Below are 22,493 nucleotides of genomic sequence, written 5' to 3'. Positions count from 1 at the left end.
CCCCATGCAGCTCCACGCTCCTTCCCGCAGTGGGTTTAATTGGCGCCTGTGTCGATGACATCCAAGTGTACAGCTCCGCCCAGGCCTCCCTCTGCTCCCCTGACTCACAGCCAACTGCCAGGTCCTCGGCTGCACCTGCGGGAGGGGGCCAGACAGGTATGTCCCCCTCACCGTCCAACTGAGCTCCTCTCCCGCCGCCCGCCCCTCTCATCGACAGACAGCTCCAGCCTCTGGGTGCCCAGGCCAAACACCTGGGCGCACCCCTGGCGAACACGCGTGTGAAAAGGTGCTCAAACACATTACTCACCAGGGAAATGCAAATCAAGACCCCATGAGATACCAGTCTACACCCACGAGGGGGGCTCTCATTCAAACAACAAAAACAGACAATCACCAGTGTGGGCAATTCCTCAAAAAGCTGAACCTGGAATTAGCCTATGACCCAGCAATGCCACTCCTAGGTATCCACCCCGAAGAACTGAAAACGGGTGTCCAAAGACCTGAACAAATGTGTTCACAGCGGCCCTACTTACACTAGTGGCAACAGCCCGAATGCCCGTGGCCAGACGAACGGGTCCACAACACGTGGTCTGTCTGGACAATGGAACAGATACAAAAAACCCCAACGTATTGGTTCCATTCGTACGAAATATCCAAAACAGGTCAATCCACAGAGGCAGAAAGTGGATCAGCGGTTGTTGGGGGGCTGAGGGTAGGGGGGATGGCAAGTGACGGCTTACTGCATACGAGGTTTTCCTTCGGGGGTGATGGCAATGTTTCAGAGCTAGAGAGATCTGGATGACGGTTGCATGACCATGTGAATGTACTAAAGGCCACTGGTTTGTATGCTTTAAAATGGTTAATTTTGGCCTTGCAGACGCCGCCGCCCCGGAGCTGCCCGCGCCGCCCAGCCATGGTCAACCCCACCGTGTTCTTTGACATGGCCGTGGACGGCGAGCCCTTGGGCCATGTCTCCTTCGAGCCGTTTGCAGACAAAGTTCCAAAGACAGCAGAGAACTTTCATGCTCTGAGCACTGGGGAGAAAGAATTTGGTTATAAATGTCCCTGCTTTCACAGGATTATTCCAGGGTTTATGTGCCAGGGTGGGGACTTCACACGCCGTAACGGCACTGGCGTCAACTCCATTTATGGGGAGAAGTCTGATGATAATTTCGTCCTGAAGCACACGGGTCCTGGCATCCTGTCCATGGCCAACGCAGGACCCAACCCAAACGGTTCCCAGTTCTTCATCTGCACTGCCAAGACCGAGAGGTTGGACGGCAAGCACGTGGTCTTCGGTAAGGTCAAAGAGGGCATGAACATCGTGGCGGCCATGGAGCGCTTCTGGTCCAGGAACGGCAAGACGAGCAAGAAGATCACCATTGCTGACTGTGGACAGATCTAATAAATCTGACTTGTTTTATCTCAACTACCAGACCATTCCTTCTGTAGCTCAGGAGAGCACCCCTCCACCCCCACCTGCTCAAAATACCCCAGAATCTCTGTGCTCTCACTGCAGTTCTGCGGGTTCCATGGTTCTTTCCCCCCAGGTCTAGCTGGCTTACAGAGTTCAGTTTATGATGATGAAATAAAACCTAAACCACACACACAAAAATAATAAAATAAAATAAAATGGTTAATTTTATAGTATGTGAATTCTACCGCAATAAATAAACCCACCCACCTCCCCTCCTTTCCTCTTTCTGCGCCCCATATCCAGCTGGTCAGCTGATCCCATCAGCTCTGCCATCAAAATCTGTCACTTACTACCCCCTCCCTGCCACCACCCTGGTCCTAGCCACTATCACCTCCGCCCAGAGCCTCCTAAGGGTCTCCAGGCTTCTCTCCTTGCCTGGCTAAGCCAGAGGGATCCTACTGAAACACAAGTCAGATCACACCTGCCTCCGCTCTAACCGCTCCCACAGCCTGCATCACGCTCAGAGTCAAAGCCGAAGTCCTTGCCAGGACCCACAAGGCCGGTGTAGCTTCCTGCCCCCTTCCCACCCCGTCCCTGTTACTCCTCAGCCACGCCAGCCTCCAGCAGGCCAGCTGTAGTTTTATCTCTATCACTCACTAGGGCTCACCTACTGGATAGCTGATCGCTTCACTTGGTATGCGGTCTGTCCCCTCGACTAAAACTGAAGCTCTATGAGGATAGGGTTTTCCCTTTTTCATTCCCCGCTAGACCTTCAACACGAGGGACCGTGCTTGGCACAGAGAACACACCCAATAAATATTTGTCAAATGAACGGATGGATTGGCTTGGAGTGCCGCGTGCGGGGTGGTGCTCAGAAGCGAAGAACTCAGACTCAGGGAACCTTTGCTTCCAGAGTCTGCCTAGAAGGGAGGAGATGTTCTCACTGCCGTCAGAGGCAAAGCCTGAGCAAAGAGGTGAGGGCCTCCATCTGGCTGAAGGCTACACGGAGGGGAGGGACACCTCACTTGCCTCCCTAGCCCTGTGGCACCAAAGCTCCCTTTTGGCCAGCCCCCAGTGTGCCAGGCCTGGGAGCCAAGCTCAGGTGTCAGTCCTGCCTCGGAGCCACAGCACGAGTCCCTGTAAAAGACGCCCTTGTGGAGAGATACATCATGACAGCAGTTTGAGAAGGCTCAGCTGGTCCCCCTCTCCCCCTGAAGCCTGCGGAGGTCAGGGCATGAGTGGAACCTGGACAGCTAACCGTGACCCCTGCCAGTCCGAGGACATGGGCAACGGATCTCTTGTACCAAGCCCTGTGGCCAGGGGATGGTGTATCTGGCCCGATCCCACCTCACTCCAGACGCGATTTGAGTGGCTTAATAAGGATACATAAAACATAGCGAGAGGACATTGGTGGGACACAGGTGGGAAAGGGAGAAATCAAATAAATGGGAACTACATGGAATGATCAAGAGAAGGGGGCAAGGGTATAAGAGCAGAGAGAGGGACATCAAAGCAGCCTGGAAGGGGGAAGGCTTCCCAGATGTGGTCAATGACCTATTGGGTCTTATGAATGAGGAGATAAAAAGGAACGGAGCACTGTGTCGGGAGTCTGCAGGGCTCCCCTTGGGTTCGATGATTTGATGGAAAGACTCACAGAATTCAGAAAAGCTGCTATACTCACAATCATGGTAGATTCCAGAAAAAAGAAAGATACAGATTAAAATCAGCAAAGGTAAAAGGTGTAGCAGGTGTAGCAGGTGGGGTCGAGGAGAGACCAGGCGTGAGTTTCCAGTCGTCCTCTCGCCCTGGAGTCCTGTGGACGGTCTGTTCTCTCGGCGATAACACACACGGCCCCGAGCCTGGGTGTCCAGGGTTGTGCTGGGGCCAGACTCAGCCTCCAGCCTCCCTAGAGGTCAGACGGACCGAGGCAGAGAGACCAGAGGCCCAGGTGAACAAAAACGCGTTCACTGTGAGTCCCTCTGCTAGCATGCACCAGACTCCGGGTGCACCGAGACTTTCTATCAGGCAGGGTATTCCAGGGGCCCAGAGGTGAGCGCCCCGGAGCCGGAGCCGGTCAAGGCCTGTGCAGTGCAGAGCAGTCCAGTTAACCCTCTCCTGCCGAGTTCAGCCCGGACTGCACAGGGCCCCTGCGGGGTGGGGTGGCTCCGTGCAGTCATGTTCCCAATGTGAGGCAAAATCACGTGTAATTGGTTACCCTTGGAAATCCTTCTGGAAGATGCTATTTCCAAGCCCTCATCCCAGGGAGTCCAGAAGAGCTGGCTTCCCTCCAGGGCTGCAGCTGGCTTACACTGAGGCCACACTGTGTGGAAATGCAGGTCCGCAGGCCTAGACTGGCACTCTGCTGGTGTGCCCCCGGAACCTGGGTAGCTGCTTCCCCGGGGAGGCGGGGAGTGGCCCTCTCATTCCCACCCAGGGCCCGGGCCCATGGAGGGGATCTGCCTCTGACAGGACCTCAGCAATATGTGAATTCTTCTTCCTCTCTTTTGCCAAGTACATTTAATACAATCTGCTTACGTAACTGCGTGTTTGTTTCAACTCCCCTCCAAGGCATGAAGTATCGAACAGTAGTAACAGTTAACACTTGACAGGTGCTTAGTCGTTCCAGGCACCCTTCTTTGCTTTACATGTATTAGCCTGCCGGGTTCTCACAATACGCCTCGGAGAACTGGGTAAGATACTACCTGCATTTACAGATGGGGATACTGAGTCACGGAGCACTTAAATCGTGCCCAAGGTCACACGGCTAGCTGTGGAAGGGGCCGTGGCTTTCACCTGAGCTGTCCGGCTCCGAGGTCTGCCTCCTACCACTGCCCTCCACTGCCTCTCGCAAGGCAAATTGATGGAATCCTTCTAAACCCGAAAGCCAAGAAGGCCCCCTAAGAGCCGCTCCCGCAGGATTCTGTCGCTAGCTACCAGCTGTGCGTAGGCACTCACGGAGAAAGGGAACAGAATCAGAAACAGCTCTTACAGCCAGACCAGGGCTGGGACAGAGAGACAGGAAGATAAAGAAATGCACCCCTGCTGAACCAGAGGAGGAAGGGGTGTCCTCAGGAGAAAAGTGGAGACCCCTATCGAAGGGGACAGGGCTCTCCACCGTTCTGAGTGCTCTAATGGGTGGGGCAGGAAGAGGCACCGCTTGTACTGTCACCGGATATGGCAGGGGACTTAGAGATTAGAAGCCGGACCAGGGCAAATTCCAAAGGCAAGCAGAGTGGCCCGCCCAGGAGCGCCTGGGCAGGCACCACATAGAGCGTCTCCCCTCCGGGAGCTGCAGTGAGCGAGCACCCCTGTAAGGAGCTGGGGGACCCATGTTTGGATGACGGATCTCGGGGGAAGCCAGCAAAATGGGCACAGAAGGATGGGGCTGGACTCTTGAGGGTTGTTCCTGAGTTTCACGGTGACCCTGTCATGGCAGGCGAGGGGACAGGTGTGGCCTGAGCCCCAGGGCAATGTCCTTGGAAGTGGGGTCCAGAGGCAAGCAGGGTCGCAGTGGATGGATTCGCACTGGCTTCGACAGTGGGCTGAGGTGGGTGGGGGCTTGTAGGGACAGCAGACCCTGGCGGCTCACTGTAGGGAATCCGTAGGCACAGTGTACCGTGTCCCGGGTCTGTAACGGGCAGCGTCCCATCAGGAGACAGAAACCACACGTTGCTTTAACAGAAGAGATTTCACATAAAGAATTATGAACCAGGCATTGAAGAACTGGAAAGGCAAAAAGGAGAGCTCTAAGGTGTCAGGGAGTCCACGGTTCAGGAAGCAGACCCAGCCCTCGGCTGAGGGGCGATAAGGGACTGGAACGATTAAACCCAGAAGCTGGGCGGAGGGTCCCGGGGGGCCTGGAAAGCAGACCGCTGCTGAACCAGGCCCAGGGGCTGCTGCCAGGATGATGGGGATTTATGGGCATGATGCTCACAGAGACAGGTAGGGGCGAGACCCCTCGTGCTCCTCCAGCCTCGAAGTCGCTCCCTCTCACACCCCCTGTTGTCAGACCCCAGCAGGAAGACGGTGCGCAAAGCAGAAAGACCCCGCCTCCAGCATCACAAAGTAAGAGAGTGTGCAAGAATGGATTGGAAGCGGAAATGCAATTGGATAACAGTCCACCCTTTGCCTACCGGCCATCCATCACACCCCCTGCACGCATTTGAACTTCTGCACAAGACGAAACCACCCTTCGTACAAACACCCTCCCCTTCTCCCCAAAATGAGAAGATGCAAAGTCCCAACGGTCATGGCATCCATGCTGGGAGGCAAGCAGCCCACCCACCCCCAGGACATGTGAGTGACTCCTCAAATTCAGTCACCATCCCATCTGAAACTTCCACTCCCTAGGTAGTAAGGCTCACCTCCAGCTCACATAAAAGAATAAAATGATAAGATCAGGGAAAGAGGGAGAGAGGAGACGGAAGAAAATGTGCATTCCAGAGCAGGAAGTCCGTTTACCTTGATAACTGGGATCAGTAACTCCAGCAATGAGGTATCCCCTTCTTTGCCTGTGGGCTCCGCGGCCGAGGAGTCCAACATGGCCAGGTGGCAAGCTCAACTCAGTAAAATAATCATGTCCCCTGGGGAAACGGGACTCCTTGGGAACTAAAACCTCCAAACCAGTGGGATCCCAAGCTGCTGGGAGAAGGAGCAGAAACTCTGCATGTAGGGTATTAGGTGGAAGGAAAGAAGCCACTCTTGCTCCCCTTCTTGACTCCTGGGCCCGTGCTCTGGCCATGGAGAAGCAACGCCATGAATTGGTCATGGGTTCAAAGCATACACTGTTTCCTGTACCATAGAACTCGTCCTTTCAAGGTGCTGCCTCCGCCCCGGCCCCCTAAGCCTTCGGTAGACCACCCCCCCTTCTGTGAGGCCAGCTGCTTGTGGATAGCGAGGTATTTAGCAAGACCCGAGAATTGCAGTGAGCAAAGGCCACCCTGCACTTCTTTTGCCGTGAAATGAATTCCTTGATCAGAAGCGATGTGGAACCATGCCAGTGAATAAGGCACCCAGAGCCCACAGATAATGGAGTTGGCAGAAAGCATCACGCCCAGGGACGGCAAACCCAAATCCAGGATATATGTGTCTTCCAGGGAAAACAAATCTGTCCCTGCAAAACAGAAGGGGCCCAGGTTGCCTGGTCCCTGGCCGGACTCTGTTGCTGGGAAGAAGAACACTTTGCTTGCTTAGCCCCAAATCACCTCCATCTTGGCCACAATGGCCGCTTTCAACATGGACTCATTGAGCAAGCCCTGGGCTGGCTGGCCTGGCTGGGGAAGGAAGCCAACTGACAGCCACAGAGAAATTCCTCTCCCTCACGCCTTTGTCACTTTGTCCACCTGATTATTAAGAGCCTCCTTGGCCATGGGGATGCCCTTTGGGGAGCATTCACCTCAGAAACGAGGGTCTTCACAGCGTATGTCCGTTCTGAGAATGCCCACCACTGACGTCTTCACCCACAGCTCTTAGTCACCTCTTTGCCTCCCACTTACCAATCCCGTTCTTTCCAAATCGTTGACTATTCAGCTAAATCAGGGCTCAGCCGACTTTTTCTACTGAGTTTATAAATGCGTTCGCCTTTGTGGGCCGTGTGTCTGCCGTCATACCTCTCTGTCGTGCGTATCATTGCAACACGAAAGCAGCATAGACGGTAAGCAAACGGGTGGCGATGGCGATGGCTGCGGTCCGAGAAAACTTGATTTACAAAATCAGCCTGTGGCCGGATTTGACCTGGGGGCTCTCCTCTGCCGACCCCTGAGCGAAACCATGAGCAACTGCCCGTGATTACTGTCAATCCGCGGCTCTAGTCTTCCCGTCAGTCCAAACAAAGCGGAAAACCCAACGGTGTGTTTGAACGTTTGCCCACCGACGGGCTTCCCTTCATCAGTGACCTCTCGGGCAGCCCGGAAAGGGCTGTTGGGCTGCAGCCATGGTTTCCAGTCAATGCCAGGAAGCTGCAGAAGCACCTGTGAGCCAGCCCACGATGTCTTCTCCCCCATCAGCTGTGCGCAGGGCCAGGTGTGCACCAGGGGAGACCGCCCCGGGGTCAGGGTCAAACCACCTGAGCCATCTGCTCCCGTACCTCCTCGTGCCCCCGCACATTCCCACTCGATGACAGATGCTACCTCCACTTCCGGGGGGGGGGGGTCCGATAACACCCATTTTCTGATTGGATGCTCTCGAGGACCCTGAGGTGTTCAGGGAGGTACCGCCCTCCAGGGCTGATACCCTCCTTGCCCGGTGCTGGGACGGTGCCAGGGACTGGCCCTCAGCAGGGAGCTGCCCCCGCCAGGATGTACCCCCCCCTCCATGGAGGACAGCCTTGGGATTGGTGGAGCCCTCCTCGGCTGCAGTTCAACATCTCCCTCCACCCAGTTCCACCCCCTTCACTCCCCTACAAGACTGATTCCCACAGGCGTTCCCCCAAGAAACCTCCTGCCCATGCATCCCCACCCAGAGTCTATTTCCCGAACACCCAACCTAAGACAGGCGCTCGGGCTGCAAGGTCATTGGTGTCCAGGCTTCAGTCTCTATCAGGCCCACAAGCAGCCAGGGGCTGCTTCTCACAGACACTCCAGTCAGCCTTCAATCTGCACACACCCCGGGGAACCGTTGGTCTGCTGAGCCTTAAGGCCCAACGGAGGAGCAGCTCGCAGTGCAGTCCCGGCTGGCTGGACCCAATATGGCCCCCACTCAAAAAGTGGCACCTTCTGGGGGCGCCTGGGGGGCTCAGTGGGTTGAGCATCCGGCTCCTGGTTTTGGCTCAGGTTGTGATCTGAGGGTCGTGGGATCAGCCCCACACTGGTGGGGGGGGTCCACGCTCAGCAGGGAGTTGGCTTGAGATTCTCTCTCTCTGCCCCTCCCCCTGCTCTCCCTCTATCTCTGTCCTTCTCGCTCTAATAAATAAATAAATCTTAAAAAAAAAAAAAGCTGGCATCTTCCTACTACTCAGTAAGGGACTGGCATAACCGGCTCAAACGCAGAGTATAGGGCCCCAGATTTAAGAAAGAAAACCTCCATCCTTGTAGGGGTAGCTGGTCCGAAGAACAGCATCCTTTCACCTGGCGGAATACGCTGACATGCTCCAGATCGTTGCACCCCCAAGAAATTTCACGGAGGCAACAGGACCCTGAATTTTTATGGGGTCAAATCTCCCCCTCTCATTTGCATACGCCTTACTAATGCCCCTAAAAAGTACCCACTGGTCAGGCCCAATCAGCACCCTGCTGTACAGGCAGTGGGGCCAGTGGGATGTTCGGAGGCGGTCAGAGACCGAACCGTGACCTCCGCTGACCACACTGTGGCAGAAAGCAGAGGGCTGATGCGGTCCCGAGGCAAGACTGGGAAGGTGACAGGTAAAAGCAAACTGCTGGGACGTGGGTGCCAGAAGCAGCATCAGGCAGTCTCTCTCCTGGAAAAAAAAATCCTAAGAAGCAGAGTAGTGGCAACAACTTTAAAAGGAAAGATGGGGCGCCTGGGGGGCTCAGTCGGTGAAGCATCTGCCTTCTGCTCAGGTCATGATCTCCAGGTCCTGGGATCGAGCCCCTTGTCGTTGGGCTCCCTGCTCAGCGGGGAACCTGCTTCTCCCTCTCCCTCTGCCCCCCCCCTTGGTTCGTTCTCTCTCACTCTCTCAAATAAATAAATAAAATCTTTCAGAAGAAAGGTGGGTCTCCCAGGCTTGGGGGAGTTGGGGGTCGGGGGGGCGGTTAGCTAGGGGCTGAGGAGCACCGGACGGGGGTGCACACGAGCCCTGGGATCCAACAGACCTGGCTTTGAGCCCCAGCCCTGCCCCACGCTGCAAGAGAAGAAATCGCCCTGTTCTCGGTTTTCTCATCTATAAACGCGGACTCGGGAGACCCGCCACAGGCTCGAAGAGGACACCTGCAAGGTGCTTAACGCGTAGTAGGTGCTTTTATTGCTCTTTGCCCACCGGTCATCGTGAGTCCCCAGATGACGCAATATGAAGGAAGAGATGTAGGCAAATCTCGCCAGGAAGAGAGTTTAGCTACTGCTTGGCTGGGGAAAAAGCAGATTTTCCAGAGAATATGCACCCCTTTCTCCTCCTTGGGCTTCCCCAGGCGGTTGCTGGCCTCCACATTGAATTCCCCACTGGGAGGGACCGCCTCAGGCAAATTGCTGCCATCGATCGATTAGACAGGCAGATATGGCTTTCCTGCAAAATAATGAATTGGCTCCCCAGCTCAGAAATCACCTCCTGTAACAAGCCCGGCCGGTCTCCAAGAAAATGCCCGGCCTCAGAGTGGGCAGCGTCCAGTGCAGTTTCCCAAACCACACTGCAGGGACTCCTGGTACTCCACAGGTGTTCAGGGCCGTGCAGCTGGAAACCCTGAGTCCAACAGGCATTATGCTGCAGGACTTCTCAGAGCCTTTAATATACCAATGGGCTTTATGATCTTCCAAGAGGCAGCAAAGAAGACAGCCGATCACAAAATCTTTTTACAAAGCATCTATTATACCTTACAAACACCTTGAGCTCCAAAGAACACAGTTTACAAAATGCTCATTTAGGGCAGTTCCCTACTACTCCCCAGTTGAGGACACTGAGTTCCCACCTCCGACTGGGAGCCGCAGGGAGCTAGCTAGCCTGTTCCCCTCAACCTGGGCTCTCAGCAGCGGCATGGAATTTCTGAGGCTTCTGAGCAAGACTCAGACCTGTGTTGTGAGGTGGCTGAGCCTCTTGCCTCCTCCCCAGGGGCCCCGCTCCTTCGCCCCCTTGCTGCATGGCGCAGAGCCCCAGGCTCCATTGGCCACCCAGTAACATTCCTTCTCCTCCCAAGGAAGTCCACCGTCCCACCTTTGCCCTGCCCCCTGCAGGCCACAGGAAGGTCCTCCGGCAGCCCCCCCTCAAGGCTAGAAAATGAAGAACCTCAGCCCCTCCCACGTCGCAGCATCTTCCCCCAGAGCTGCTCCTCCCCTCCTCCCACCTAAGGACTGATGGCCGGCCTGGGCACCATGGAAGCACAGCCTGGCTCTGGCCGCCCGCTGCCTGCTGGAGCTCTCTGTCTGGGCCTCTAACCCGCCGGTCCCTGAATCCCGTCCCGCAGTTGGCCCGGCTTCCTTGGAAACTCGGCAGTCACTGAGCACGCTCTCTCTGCCAGCTCCACACACCTGCCCACACCGGGCTTTCTGTTCATGGATGTGACACTGCCGGCTATAGACACCAAGGGGGCTAAGAGGAAACAAGGGAGTGTGCATCCCACACATTCCGGTGACTTTGGCCAAGGTGTGCCAGAACGTGCTTGGGCTGGGGAGGAACAGAGTGGATACCTACCAAGAAAATCTGGCGTTTGGGGGCACGTGGGTGACTCCGTCCATTAAGTGTCTGCTTTTGGTTCAGGTCATGATCTCAGCGTCCTGGGATGGAGCCCTGCTCAGCGGGGAGTCTGCTTCTCCCTCTGCCTCTCCCTCCTGCTCATGCTTCAAGTAAATAAATAAATATAAGTAAATAAATCCTAGGGGCGCCTGGGTGGGGCAGTCATTAAGCGTCTGCCTTCGGCTCAGGGCGTGATCCCGGCGTTCTGGGATCGAGCCCCACATCGGGCTCCTCTGCTGGGAGCCTGCTTCTTCATCTCCCACTCCCCCTGCTTGTGTTCCCTCTCTCGCTGGCTGTCTCTCTCTGTGTCAAATAAATAAATAAAATCTTTAAATAAATAAATAAATAAATCCTTAAAAAAGGGGGGGGAGCAAGAAAATCCAGCGTTTTTAAGAAGGTGGAAGTGGGAGGGAAGGGTGCTAGGTTGTGCTGTGAAGCGCAGTCCCAGAGGGAAGGCACTTGGCTCGGGGCCAGGCCCAGACTCGGTCGTGGCAGAGCGGCCAGCACTTTTATTCTATTTAAACAAATATTTTGGCTGATAAATGAGTCCGTCTTCCTTCGGTACTAATAGTTTGGAGGCTGATGTGACAACATGAGAAGAACTGCGTCCTCCACCATTTACCGTCCACGTCACCGCAAACAAGACCTTGCTTCTGGTGCTCCAGCTGCAAAGTGAAGGTGAACGATCTCTCTGCACCTGATCCCGAGCACTGGCTCTGCCTTACGAGCCGCAGAGACGTTGGCCGTGACGCTTCCGACCCTTGCTACATGTTTCTGGTCTTTATTACCAGCATCAATGGGCCAAGGGATGTTTCGCTTTCTTTTCTTTTTTCTTTCTTTCGTCCTTTTTTTTGGCAGAGGGATGTTTCTGAGAACGAAGTCTTTGGGCAGATGGTTGCAGACCGGGCTGTTTAGACAGAGGTCGTTTTTGTTAAAAAAAAAAAAAAAAAGTTGGGGCACCTGGGTGGCTCAGTCGTTAAGCGTCTGCCTTCGGCTCAGGGCGTGATCCCGGGGTCCTGGGATCGAGCCCCACATTGGACTCCTCTGCTGGGAGCCTGCTTCTTCCTCTCCCACTCCCCCTGCTTGTGTTCCCTTTCTCACTGGCTGTCTCTCTCTGTCAAATAAATAAATAAAATCTAAAGGAAAAAAAAGTTGTATATGTCTTTAAATCCATCTGGCTGAATTGCTGATCCAATAAGCAAATACTGAACAGGCAGAAAATTTGGGGTGAGCTCCAGGACAGCGAAGAGGACGGTGAACTTCGAGATTGTTTATGGAGCTGAAACCAGGTCTGGGAAGGGGTAAGTCTCCACCAGGTCAGGAGAAGGCTACAGCACTGGGAGCCCGGCAGGATTTATGAACTTAATTAAGTTCATCAGATTCCAACTCCCTGGATAGCCCGCTCGGCTTCCTGGGGCTACAGGTGAGGTCTCTCCACATCCACACGTAAACTGCAAGCTTCTCAGCGCCCGGTGGCGCCCCCACAGGGCCTCGGCCACGTCAGCACCCTCCGGGGTGTTGCACGCACGCTCAGGTACAAGCCCAAACCTGTCTTCCACCTGATCTTGTCTCTCTCCTGTTCCCAGACTGCCGGTCCTACAGAGTCAGGATCAGGCTGGCGTTGGGACAGAAATGCAAGGCTCTGTGCCCACCCCATAGCTGTGCTGTCCTGTGTCACCAAGGCCCCAAAGGGACACAGCCAGAGGCTCAGCACCTGTCCCTGAAACAGCTCACGAGTCTCAGCCCCAACGCTCTCTCCTCTCCACTGTTCCTGCCTTCCCCTCCTCTCCCCGGGCACCTCCACACCAAACACTTCCATCCGCATCCTCCAGTCCTAAGAGATGAAATCACCACGTGCGTCCGTTCCTGCAAAGAGGACCAGGCCAACACCAGGCCCCTGGCCGGCAAACAGCAGGCTCTGCCTCCGTGAATGGATACCCAGCCACACCCTGGGACGTGCACACCAAACTCCTCTTTACTCATGAACAGAGGTGGGAAGCATGCACTGGTCATGCTCAAAGCCTTTGGTGTCAGTTAAGAATTACACCTGACTACAAGGAACAGAGAGCCAAAATCACAGCGGCTAGAAAAAGATGGAGGTTAAATTTCCCTCTCATGTAAAAAGAAGTCCAGTCCAGGGTAAAGACAGCAGCTCCACAGCCGTCAGGGCCCCGGGCTCCTCTAGCCTGCTCTCTGCCATCATTAACATGAGGCTTCCATCTTTGAAGTCTCCTCAGGATCCCAAAATAGTTACTTCAGCTCCAGATATCACATCCACATCCCAGGCAGCAGAGAGTAGAAAGGGGCAAGGGTAAAGGACATGCCTCCCTGCTTAGTGAAGCTCCTTTGAAGAGCTCTTCCAGAAACCCCACCCAATAACTTTTGCTTACATATTATTGACCTCCTTCTGAAAGCCAATGAATGTGGTATTATTGAAAGCCCATGGACACCCCCAACATCATAGGCCTTCTGTTGCTGTTGTCAGCGGGAGCCAGGGTGTGGCTACGGGGAAAGCAAATTCGGCCTCGGACACACTTTCTTGAGAGCTGAAGAAGGTAAGGGAATACAGGCTCAAACTAATTTCTCACCTGGTTTCTTGGGGGGTGGGGGCGGGGGACACAGACGAGAATGACATGAGTGCCTTAACAATGATTATGGCAGCAAAAAAAAAAAAAAAAAAAAAAAAAGAAGAAGCAGCAGAGTGTCAGGTGTTCTCAGCCCATTCTACCCCTGAGATGTGATACTGTTTTGTGGTGTTCACCTTAACAAGCCCACTATCACATGCCACTGCTAAGTGGTATTTAAAATAGCAGCCAATTGACCGATGCTCAGCTGGTGGTCTACTGGGACCTCAGGGTCTTTGTCTCCCGAGTCGCTGAGCTTGTTTCTCCTCATCCATCTTTTGTTCGTGTTGTTTGCTTTTCTCCTTGGAACAGTTTACTCTGTAACCCTGTTTTTAGTCTTTCTGGATCAGAGTCCTCACGTCGTGGTACTAAGTTGTTGATCAGGATGGAGAGCCAAGCTGAGATGAGGGACACCGCGATGCCACGTGATGACTGACAGGAGGTATCTCAAAAAAGGCCGCTGGCACGTCTGCCTCCCATAAAGAAAGCCCGGAGCCGATATTTACGGTGCTTCGGGCTCTGCGAGTTGAGGCAAGCCCCGGACCGTCAGTGGGAGAAAGCGAACACTCACAGCAGAGGAAAGCAAGTAACACACATCTGCTATAGGGAGAAGTCTTGAAGGTGGGCGATCAGATCACGATTAAGAGCCCAGGGTCTAGGAGGCGCCTGGGTGGCGCAGTCGTTGAGCGTCTGCCTTCGGCTCAGGGCACGATCCCGGTGTTCGGGATGGAGTCCCACGTCGGGCTCCTCCGCTGGGAGCCTGCTTCTTCCTCTCCCACTCCCCCTGCTTGTGTTCCCTCTCTCGCTGGCTGTCTCTGTCACATAAATAAATAAAATCTTAAAAAAAAAATAAAGAGCCCAGGGTCTAGAGCAGAGAGACCTGGGTTCCAGGGCTGGCACCCGCGGATGCCATCGTGTGACCTTGGAAGGTTGACGTCTCTGAGCCTCCTTTTCCTCATTCATAAAATGAAGCGCTAATGGATAATAACACTGCAGAACATATTCGTGAAACGAACTCACCCACAGACAGTGCTTGGCCCAGCGCCTGGCTCCCCGCGCAGGCAAGTGCCCAATAATCCCAGCAACGCCCAGTTTGATCTAGCCACGGCAGCGCTCAGCACAGGGCCTTTGCGAGGACTGGACAGATGGGTTCGACATCGTTTTTAGCCTTGTGGCTGTTGAGGGAGATCTCCAGAAAGTCTTTCCTCTTTTCATAGGCCACTAAAGAGCCAGACACTTGGTCTGGATCGGGCTCCCTCACACAAGAACCCTCCGTTGTGAGCCTCCGAGCCTCAGCCAGGGGGGAGGCAGACAACGGAGCCCCTGTGACCAGCTCTGAGCTGCAGAGTCGGCTTGGTGCCCGTGACCGTGGTGGTGGGGGGAGAAATGTCTCCGCCCGTTCTGAGCGGTCTGGATCACTGCCCACCTGGGTTCCCCCGGCTCCGAGGCAGCTTCTCCACACTCCTGTCTGTGTCCGGCGTCTTGCCAGCAGCCCACCTTGTGACAGGTCTGCAGAGACATCTGTAGACAAGCAGGCCACGCCAGCTACCTGTTGGCCCCCGCTGGGCAGGAAAAGAACATGCAGGACCTGAGTATGGGGGAGGGGGCACAGCAAACCCCTGACTCCAAAGAATACCCTTCTTCCAGTAAAGTGGCGATGGCCTGAATTTCTGGCGGAAGACTCTGGTTTCTGAAATCTCGTACCACAAAACTGGATCTGGGTCCCTATGGAAAATTCCACATTCTAGAAAGCGGGGACTGATGAGGAAGAAAACCCCAGCTGGGAGCGTCAGGAGACCTGGCCTTGCCATTCCGCAGCCCTGTGACTGTGGGTAAGTCCCTTCCCCTCTGTGTGCCTCAGTCTCCCCATCAGGAAAGCTCAGGAAGTGGATGAGATCCATGGCTCTGCACGCCGAGTATGCATTAGGGAAGTCTGCAACAAAGGCGGGTTCCGAGCTCCACCCCAGAAACTCGGATTCAGCTGGACACAGAGGGCCCAGAGAGCCACCCACACCTCCTCCCCGAGGACTGTCACCCCGGGCTGCCACTCTGGCCAGGGCTTTCGGGCGTCCCACAGTCTCACTCAAAGCATGACCGTCTCCTGGACCCAGGGAGAGTCAGAGGGAGGGGGTCCCAGAGGGGAGCAGGAGAGAGTCAGGGGACCCCAGAGGCCCTGGCCTGGTGGCCGCACACCTTCCTCAGGAAGCCCACCCAGCCCGCCCACCATCAGCAGCTGGACCACTGCCTAAAGCAGGGCTGTGGGGATGTGTACTCATGGAAGTCAGTCTCCTTGTTTCCCACTGAAAAGTCCTTTTACCTTGGAGGTTTTCAGAAATCGGAAAGGAATTGCTGTCTGGACTCCATGCTCCCTATCAGCAAGGAAGCGAGGGTTTTCTTTCCATGAAGAGGTGGCGTGAGACCAGGGCTCACGGGCAGGCACACACTGTCATGTGGGAGCTGGCCCAGGTCCACCCCATGTAGATGACGGTGACCTCCTGCCTCGCCCCCAGGGACCTGTCCACTTTCTGCCACCCCCTCAAGTGCCGCTCGGCTTCATCACCAGCCTTTGGTGACACCTGGCCCGTGTTCCAAGCGCTCGGCAGGTTTTACTCCATCTGTCCCTCGCAGGAACCCCACGAGGGAGCAAGTACAATTCTCCCCATTTCATGGATAAGGTCACTGAGGCACAAGAGGCTCAGTAATTTGCCCGAGGTGACCCGGCTAAGAACTGGTGGGGGGGCTTTGGACTCCGGCAGAAAGGCTCCCAGGGGCTCAGCTCCGAGCCTCACTTCAGCTTCTAGATCACGTCTGCGGCCCGAGGGGAGCCCGGCCCCACCCAGGGCCGGAGTCCGTCCACCCCGGTCGCACTCCAAATGTCACAAGTCCCCATGGTCAGTAAGGTGCAGCCAGGACGGAAAACTAAAAGGAGAAAGTATTTGCTGCAAAGCTTTTACCCCGGGCTCTGTGCTTCCCTCGGAGTGTCCAGTGAGAGCGCGCACATGCACACTCACGCACACATTCATGTGTGCGTGCTGGCACTCACACACACTCACACTCGCACGACATGCATGCTTTGCTCACACACTCACACACACAAAACTCACACATCCACACACGCACACATTCATGGCGCACAACACACCCACATGCACACCCAGACATCCGTGCTGACACACTTACACACATCCACAAGCTCAGTGCACGCACATCCTCGCACTCACACTTACACACTCGTGTGCTCACACGCATCCTCACACGTACCCTCACACGCTCGTGTGCTCACACGCATCCGCACGCTCATACATGCGCATGCTCGCGTGCTCACACATTCGTGTACTCACACGCACTAGGGCGTGTTCCCACCACCACCCACTCCCAGCTGTTGGTTTGTTCTCAAGCTACTGACAGCACATCAGTCGGGAGAGCTGGTAGAGCACCCCCACCCCAATCGGTGGGGGGAGCGGCAGGGTAGGGGCGCTCATGTGGACCTTACACCAAGGGAGGTGACAACATCATCGGCTTAGGTACAAGCTGGAGGGGGGCCCTGCGGGCTCCCAGGCAAGGAGTCACGGATCGCTGGGTGAAGGGCAAAACATTCCTGCTGTCTCGCCTGGACGTGGGTCCCTGTCGATGGCATGCCTGAGCCGATTCCCGTTTTCTCTGGGTTCTCCTCATTTTCTTTTTTCAATTGAATCTGCGTTTGCGGAGAGCTCATGGTATGCGGGGCCCCTTGTCGCGCCCTGCTGGCACTCTCCAGCTCTCCCAGGGGGCCACTTCACTATCCCCACTTGAGAACAAACCAACCAGCAGACCCAGGCCCCCGTGGATTGTCACAGTTGCAAGGCTCCTTGGTTCCCAGGTGTTCCCACCAGCACCTCACCTGGCCTCACTGCGTGCCAACTCCCTGGGGCTCACTCTCCACCTTCTCCATACAGACACCCCAACCCATCCAGGCAGAGAAGGGAGAGAGAAGGGGGCTTCCCATCACCCTGCTCACAGGCCACATGCCCGCCCCCCCATCACAGCCCAGCCAGACTCCAGGCAGGGGAAAGAGGGGCCCCCGGGCAATCTCAGGACCTCTGCCAACACAAACGTGGACGGCGGGGCAAGGACACACGGGGCTGGGGCGACGCGCCGTTTCATTTTCAAGGAGACCGCGTATCTTGGATCTTGCCCATGCTGCTGCGAGTGATATGATAGGATCTTTCCGAAGGGCAGTACGATCATATATACTGAAAGCCTTTAAAATGTGCGTGCATGAGCATTCCTCTAGCACGCTAATCCACCTCCGGGAAATGGACCCTAAGGACATATTTGGACAGGTGAGCAAAGACATCGGCGCAAGATGTTCATTGCCGCGCTGTGTAAAATAGCAAGAAATGGAAAACAGCCCAAGTAACCGAAAATACAGAACAATCTAAATCATAATATACCCCCCAATTTCTTTTTTAAGATTTTATTTTTAGATAATCTCCAGACCCAAGGTAGAGCTCGAACTCACAACCCGGGGGTGACGAATTGCACACTTCACCGACTGAGCCAGCCAGGCACCGCCCCACACAAAATTTTTTTAATATACTTCTTGGCATAGATATTCAAATCTATTTAAAACAGGTTATAATAACTTGTTTACATTTTGATGCTATATTCATTGAAAATCTCTATCAATAAAGAAAAATCTAGGGGCACCTGACCCGCTCAGTCTGTGGAGCACACAACTCTTGACCCCGGCATCACAGGTTCAAGCCCCACATTCGATGTGGAGATTACTGAAAATAAAATCTTCAAAAATAAAAATAAACAATATAAAGAAAGAAAGAAGATAAAGAAAAATCTGGATGTGAATGCATCAAAATATTAACTAACAAGATTATCTATGAATAATATCACCAATAGTTTTTCATTTCTTTCCTTTTTGTATCTCCTGATATTTTTTTTCTAAAATTAACATTCAGTGGGGCCACCTGGGCGTCTCAGTCAGTGAAGCGTCTGCCTTCGGCTCAGGTCATGATCCCAGAATCCTGGAATCAAGCCCCACATTGGGCTCCCTGCTCAGTGGGGAGTCTGCTTCTCCTTCTCACTCTGCCCCTCACCCCTGCTTCTGCTCTTTATCTCTCTCTCTCTCAAATATATAAATAAATCTTTTTTAAAAATAAATAAATAGGGGCATCTGGGTGGCTCAGATGGCTGGGCATCTGCCTTCGTCTCAGGTCATGATCTCCAGGTCCTGGGATCGAGCTCCATGTCAGTCTCCCTGCTCAGCAGAGAGCCTGCTTCTCCCTCTCCCTCCGCCTCTCCCCCCCCTTCCGCTTGTGCTCTCTCTGTCTCTCTCTCTCTCAAATGAATAAAAGAAATTTTTAAATAAATAAATAAATAAATAAAGGAATAAATAAAATTAATATTCAATGAAGGTGAACTTTTCTCGATCACCTATACCTATTATGTTAGTTTGGCTAGGCATGAAATGTGTCCACACAGGACTAGAGAAGAGCCAGTAACATCAGCGCCCTGGTAATCCCTGGCATGTGGAAGGAAATTTTTTTCACTGTGTGCTCTATTGTATCCTTTGAATTTTGAATCACGAGTTTATATCTCTTCACAAATGTGAACTAAATTTAGATTTTGAAACAAAGATTTAAGGAGCCTCGTTGCCTTTCACAAACCCCATTTTTGTGCAGCAGCGAATGTGGAAGGAAACGAGTTATACCAGAGTTGCAAACCCAAAGACCTAGAAAGGCCGAGATAAATAAGGGAGAGAGCTGGTGTGAGCGGTAGGGAGTGGTGGGGACTGTGGCAAACTAGAAAGCAAAGGCCCTCTCTGTGGCGGCAACATGGTTCTACACCGACTGGTCAGGCCATGCAAGAAGACAGTCCAGGGCTGCCAGCCCTTCCGGTTTTCAATAAAAGTCAAACATCTGGACTTTCATATGCATTTTCTCATTTTAAAACTCATGCTACACCCCCCACCAAAAAACAAGCCCCTACCTGTGCCTAGGTGGCCAGTTTGCAATCCCTACTCCATTACTGTGAAAATTTCTTCTTTTTTAAGATTTCGTTTATTCATTTGGGGCACCTGGGTGGCTCAGTCGTTAAGCATCTGCCTTCAGCTCAGGTCCTGTGATCGAGCCCCGCATCATGCTCCCTGCTCTGCCGGGAGCCTGCTTCTTTCTCTCCCACTCCCTCTGCCTGTGTTCCCTCTCTCGCTGGCTGTCTCTGTGTTAAATAAATAAATAAAATCTAAAAAAAAAAGATTTTTAAAATTTATTTGACAGAGAGAGAGCACAAGCAGGGGGAGAAGGAGTAGTAGGCTCCCCGCTGAGCAGAGAGCCCGATACAGGGCTCAATCCCAATCTTGATCTGAGCTGAAGGCAGACACTTAACCGACTGAGCCCCCCAGGTGCCCCTCTGTGGAATACTCTTACTGAGAGCCCCAGGGAACATTAGGGAGGGGCAACTTGCCCCGAGTCAAACCGTGGTTGCACAGGGCACGGACGAAAAACTGGCACCCCGGCTTCGCTTCCAACAGTAGTTAGTTCACAGTGACTTGTGGGGAGGTGAATGTGCGGGGAACTGTCAGGCCCTCTCAGGGACATCAGCATATTAACAGAGCCAGGGGCCCGAGCCTGCTCTCCGAAACCATTTTTTTTAAAGATTTATTTATTTGAAAGAGAGAGAAAGCGCGAACGCGAGGGGCAGAAAGAGAGGGAGAGAGACTCTCAAGCAGACTCCATGCTGAGCATGGAGCCCGATGCGGGGCTCGATCTTACGACCCTGAGATCATGATCTGAGCCGAAACCAAGAGTCAGGTGCTTAACCGACTGAGCCTGCCAGATGCCCCTCTCTGAGGCCATTTTACGAGTGCGATAGAGGGGAGGGCCCCCCCCCCCCCCACTCTCCTGATTCCACATCCACATGAAGCTGGGCTGGTCAGAGGCCAACGTCAAGACTCTGGTCTCCCCGCCTCCCAGCCTCTGGCCAGCCTCTCCCTGCCCATTCTGCTAGTTCACACCCTGCCCAGCCTACAACCCAAGTCACAGCTGTCTCCCCTGATGTGTAGTCAGGCCACACAGGGCAGAAGCAGGATTCAGATCAAGGCTGGCTCATTCCCCCGAGCCCCAGCCCTTTCCATCCCCAACAAGCTTCCCCCGGGGAGGCCCATCCTCTGAGCCCCAGTTCCTTCACCCACGAAATGACGTCAACAAGACCTATTTCTTAGGGTGAGTTACATAGGGTAAAAGGGTAAGGAGACTGAAGATGAGAGACTTTTATCCATCAAATTAGCAAAGGTCTTTAAATGACAATGTTCAGTGCATACAAAGCAATGGGATATTTTCATATCCTGCTTCTGGGACTACATGCCAGTACAATATTTATGAAAGGTTATTTGAAAGTATATTTCAAAATGTATATACCAAGGTATGCCAGCAAACCTAGAGAGACGGGACTCAGATGGGCGGATGCCCCGGGCTGCAGAGTGGAGGGGCAATGGGGCGTGACTGCCAATGGGTAGAGTTTCCCGTGGAGGTGAAAAGTGTTCTAAAATTAGACCGTGGTCATGGCTGCACAACTCTGAAAATACTAAAAATCACTGAATGGTACTCTTAAATGGGCTCTTAAATAATACGTTAAATGAATTTTATCTCAATAAGGCTATTCTTAAATGCACAGATATGTGTACAAACGTGTGTGTCGCAGCGTCATTTATGATAGAAACAAAGTTTCCAACAATTGAAACACCCAGCATTGGGGTCAAATTAAAGCCCGTCTTTACAGTGGAACTCCTGGGGCTGAAGGAATTCCGGGATCAGCGCACCGGGGTCAAATGCACCTCTAGCTGAGTGACCTTGAGCAAGGAAGGTGCTGACCTTCACTGAGGCTCGCCTTTCTCAACCCTTAAATGAAGATGATGGTTTTCTTATAAACCAGTTGTGAGGAGTCAGGGAGCTAATTCACGTGGAGCGCTCAGGCCCGTCCCTGTGAATCGGAAGATCTCAGGAAATCTCAGCAAATCCTTCATGACTGAATGACCACAATGTCACATCTGTTCATTCACCAGTTCATCTTAACAGTCATGTGACCCCCTTAAAAAAGGTGGGGGAGCCTGAGGCTGTTTGGGGAGCTGCTCAAGCCACAGTCCGTAACACAGGACTCAGAATTCCGGATGCTTTCCCCCTTCTCCTCTTCTCCTGGGGACCTGCTCCTAGGCCCTTCCCTCCTCTCTCAGACCCTCAGGATGGGACACAGCCTGATGCCCCCGCACCACCCAACAGCTCTCCATCCACACCCACGGGACCCCACCTGCCCCTGGGCCTGCCTGCCTTTGCCCTGACTCCAGCATCTCTAGGTTCGTATCTCCGGGTACCTCCCCCTGTAAGAGGCAAAGGTCAGGATGGGAAGGGAAGGTCCACCATGAGATGCCCCACAGGGAAATATGGGAAGAGAAGGCCTGGAGACAGACACATGGAGTGGTAATATCCAGACAACCCTGGGGTAGGGTTCTCTGCACTATACAGACAGACAGCTCTAACCTGGGGTACCCACAAAGACGCTGGGGCACTGGGATCACACAGCGGGGGGAGTCTTGCACTCTGCTGCGGCGGGGCCACACTGATGGCTCTGAGCGCCAGGAATATAGGCTGCTCCCCTCAGTCCCTCACCGACAGCCACCAAGCGCTGTCCAGCCGACCTCTCTCTAAGGGCCCGCCCTTCCTCCTGCTCTTCACCCAATGAGCTTCCAGAGGGGAGGCCGCCATCCGATCTAAGGCAAACAACGGCCCTGCATCCCTGGACACGGCGATTGGCCCACGGTGGACACATGACCTAAGTGCATCCAATCAGAGTACATCTTGGGATTTCCCTAGGGAATGCTAAAACATTTTCTTTATCACCCTGCTTCAGTCCGCAGCCCCTGGAGCACCCAGCACCCATCCCAGGGCCAAAAGGAAAATCCTCCAGACTGCAACACCAAGAACACAGAATAAAAAGTTCAGGCTGAGAAACTCGGTCCTGATCATGGGTTTGTGTCCAGACCAGGCCTCGCCTGGGTCTCCCCCTGCCCTGTGTCGTTCCAGGAGCCTAAAACTCCCGCTCGGGCGCAGTAAGTTTAGGTTGGGCT

General features: G+C 53.9%; 1 protein-coding gene across 1 annotated transcript; it reads left to right on the top strand.

Moving 5' to 3' along the window:
* Positions 1–898: 898 nt before the first annotated feature.
* LOC103679428 (peptidyl-prolyl cis-trans isomerase A-like) lies at positions 899–1,441 on the top strand. Its single transcript, XM_040638738.1, has one exon. It carries the CDS (start codon positions 914–916, stop codon positions 1,403–1,405), a length of 492 nt encoding a protein of 163 aa, XP_040494672.1. The 5' UTR covers positions 899–913; the 3' UTR covers positions 1,406–1,441.
* Positions 1,442–22,493: the final 21,052 nt, after the last annotated feature.

Source organism: Ursus maritimus, unplaced genomic scaffold, assembly GCF_017311325.1.
Source record: "Ursus maritimus isolate PB19 unplaced genomic scaffold, ASM1731132v1 scaffold_23, whole genome shotgun sequence".
NCBI lineage: Eukaryota > Metazoa > Chordata > Mammalia > Carnivora > Ursidae > Ursus > Ursus maritimus.
Note: the sequence above shows the minus strand (reverse complement) of the source record. Positions and strands in the feature narration are given on the sequence as shown.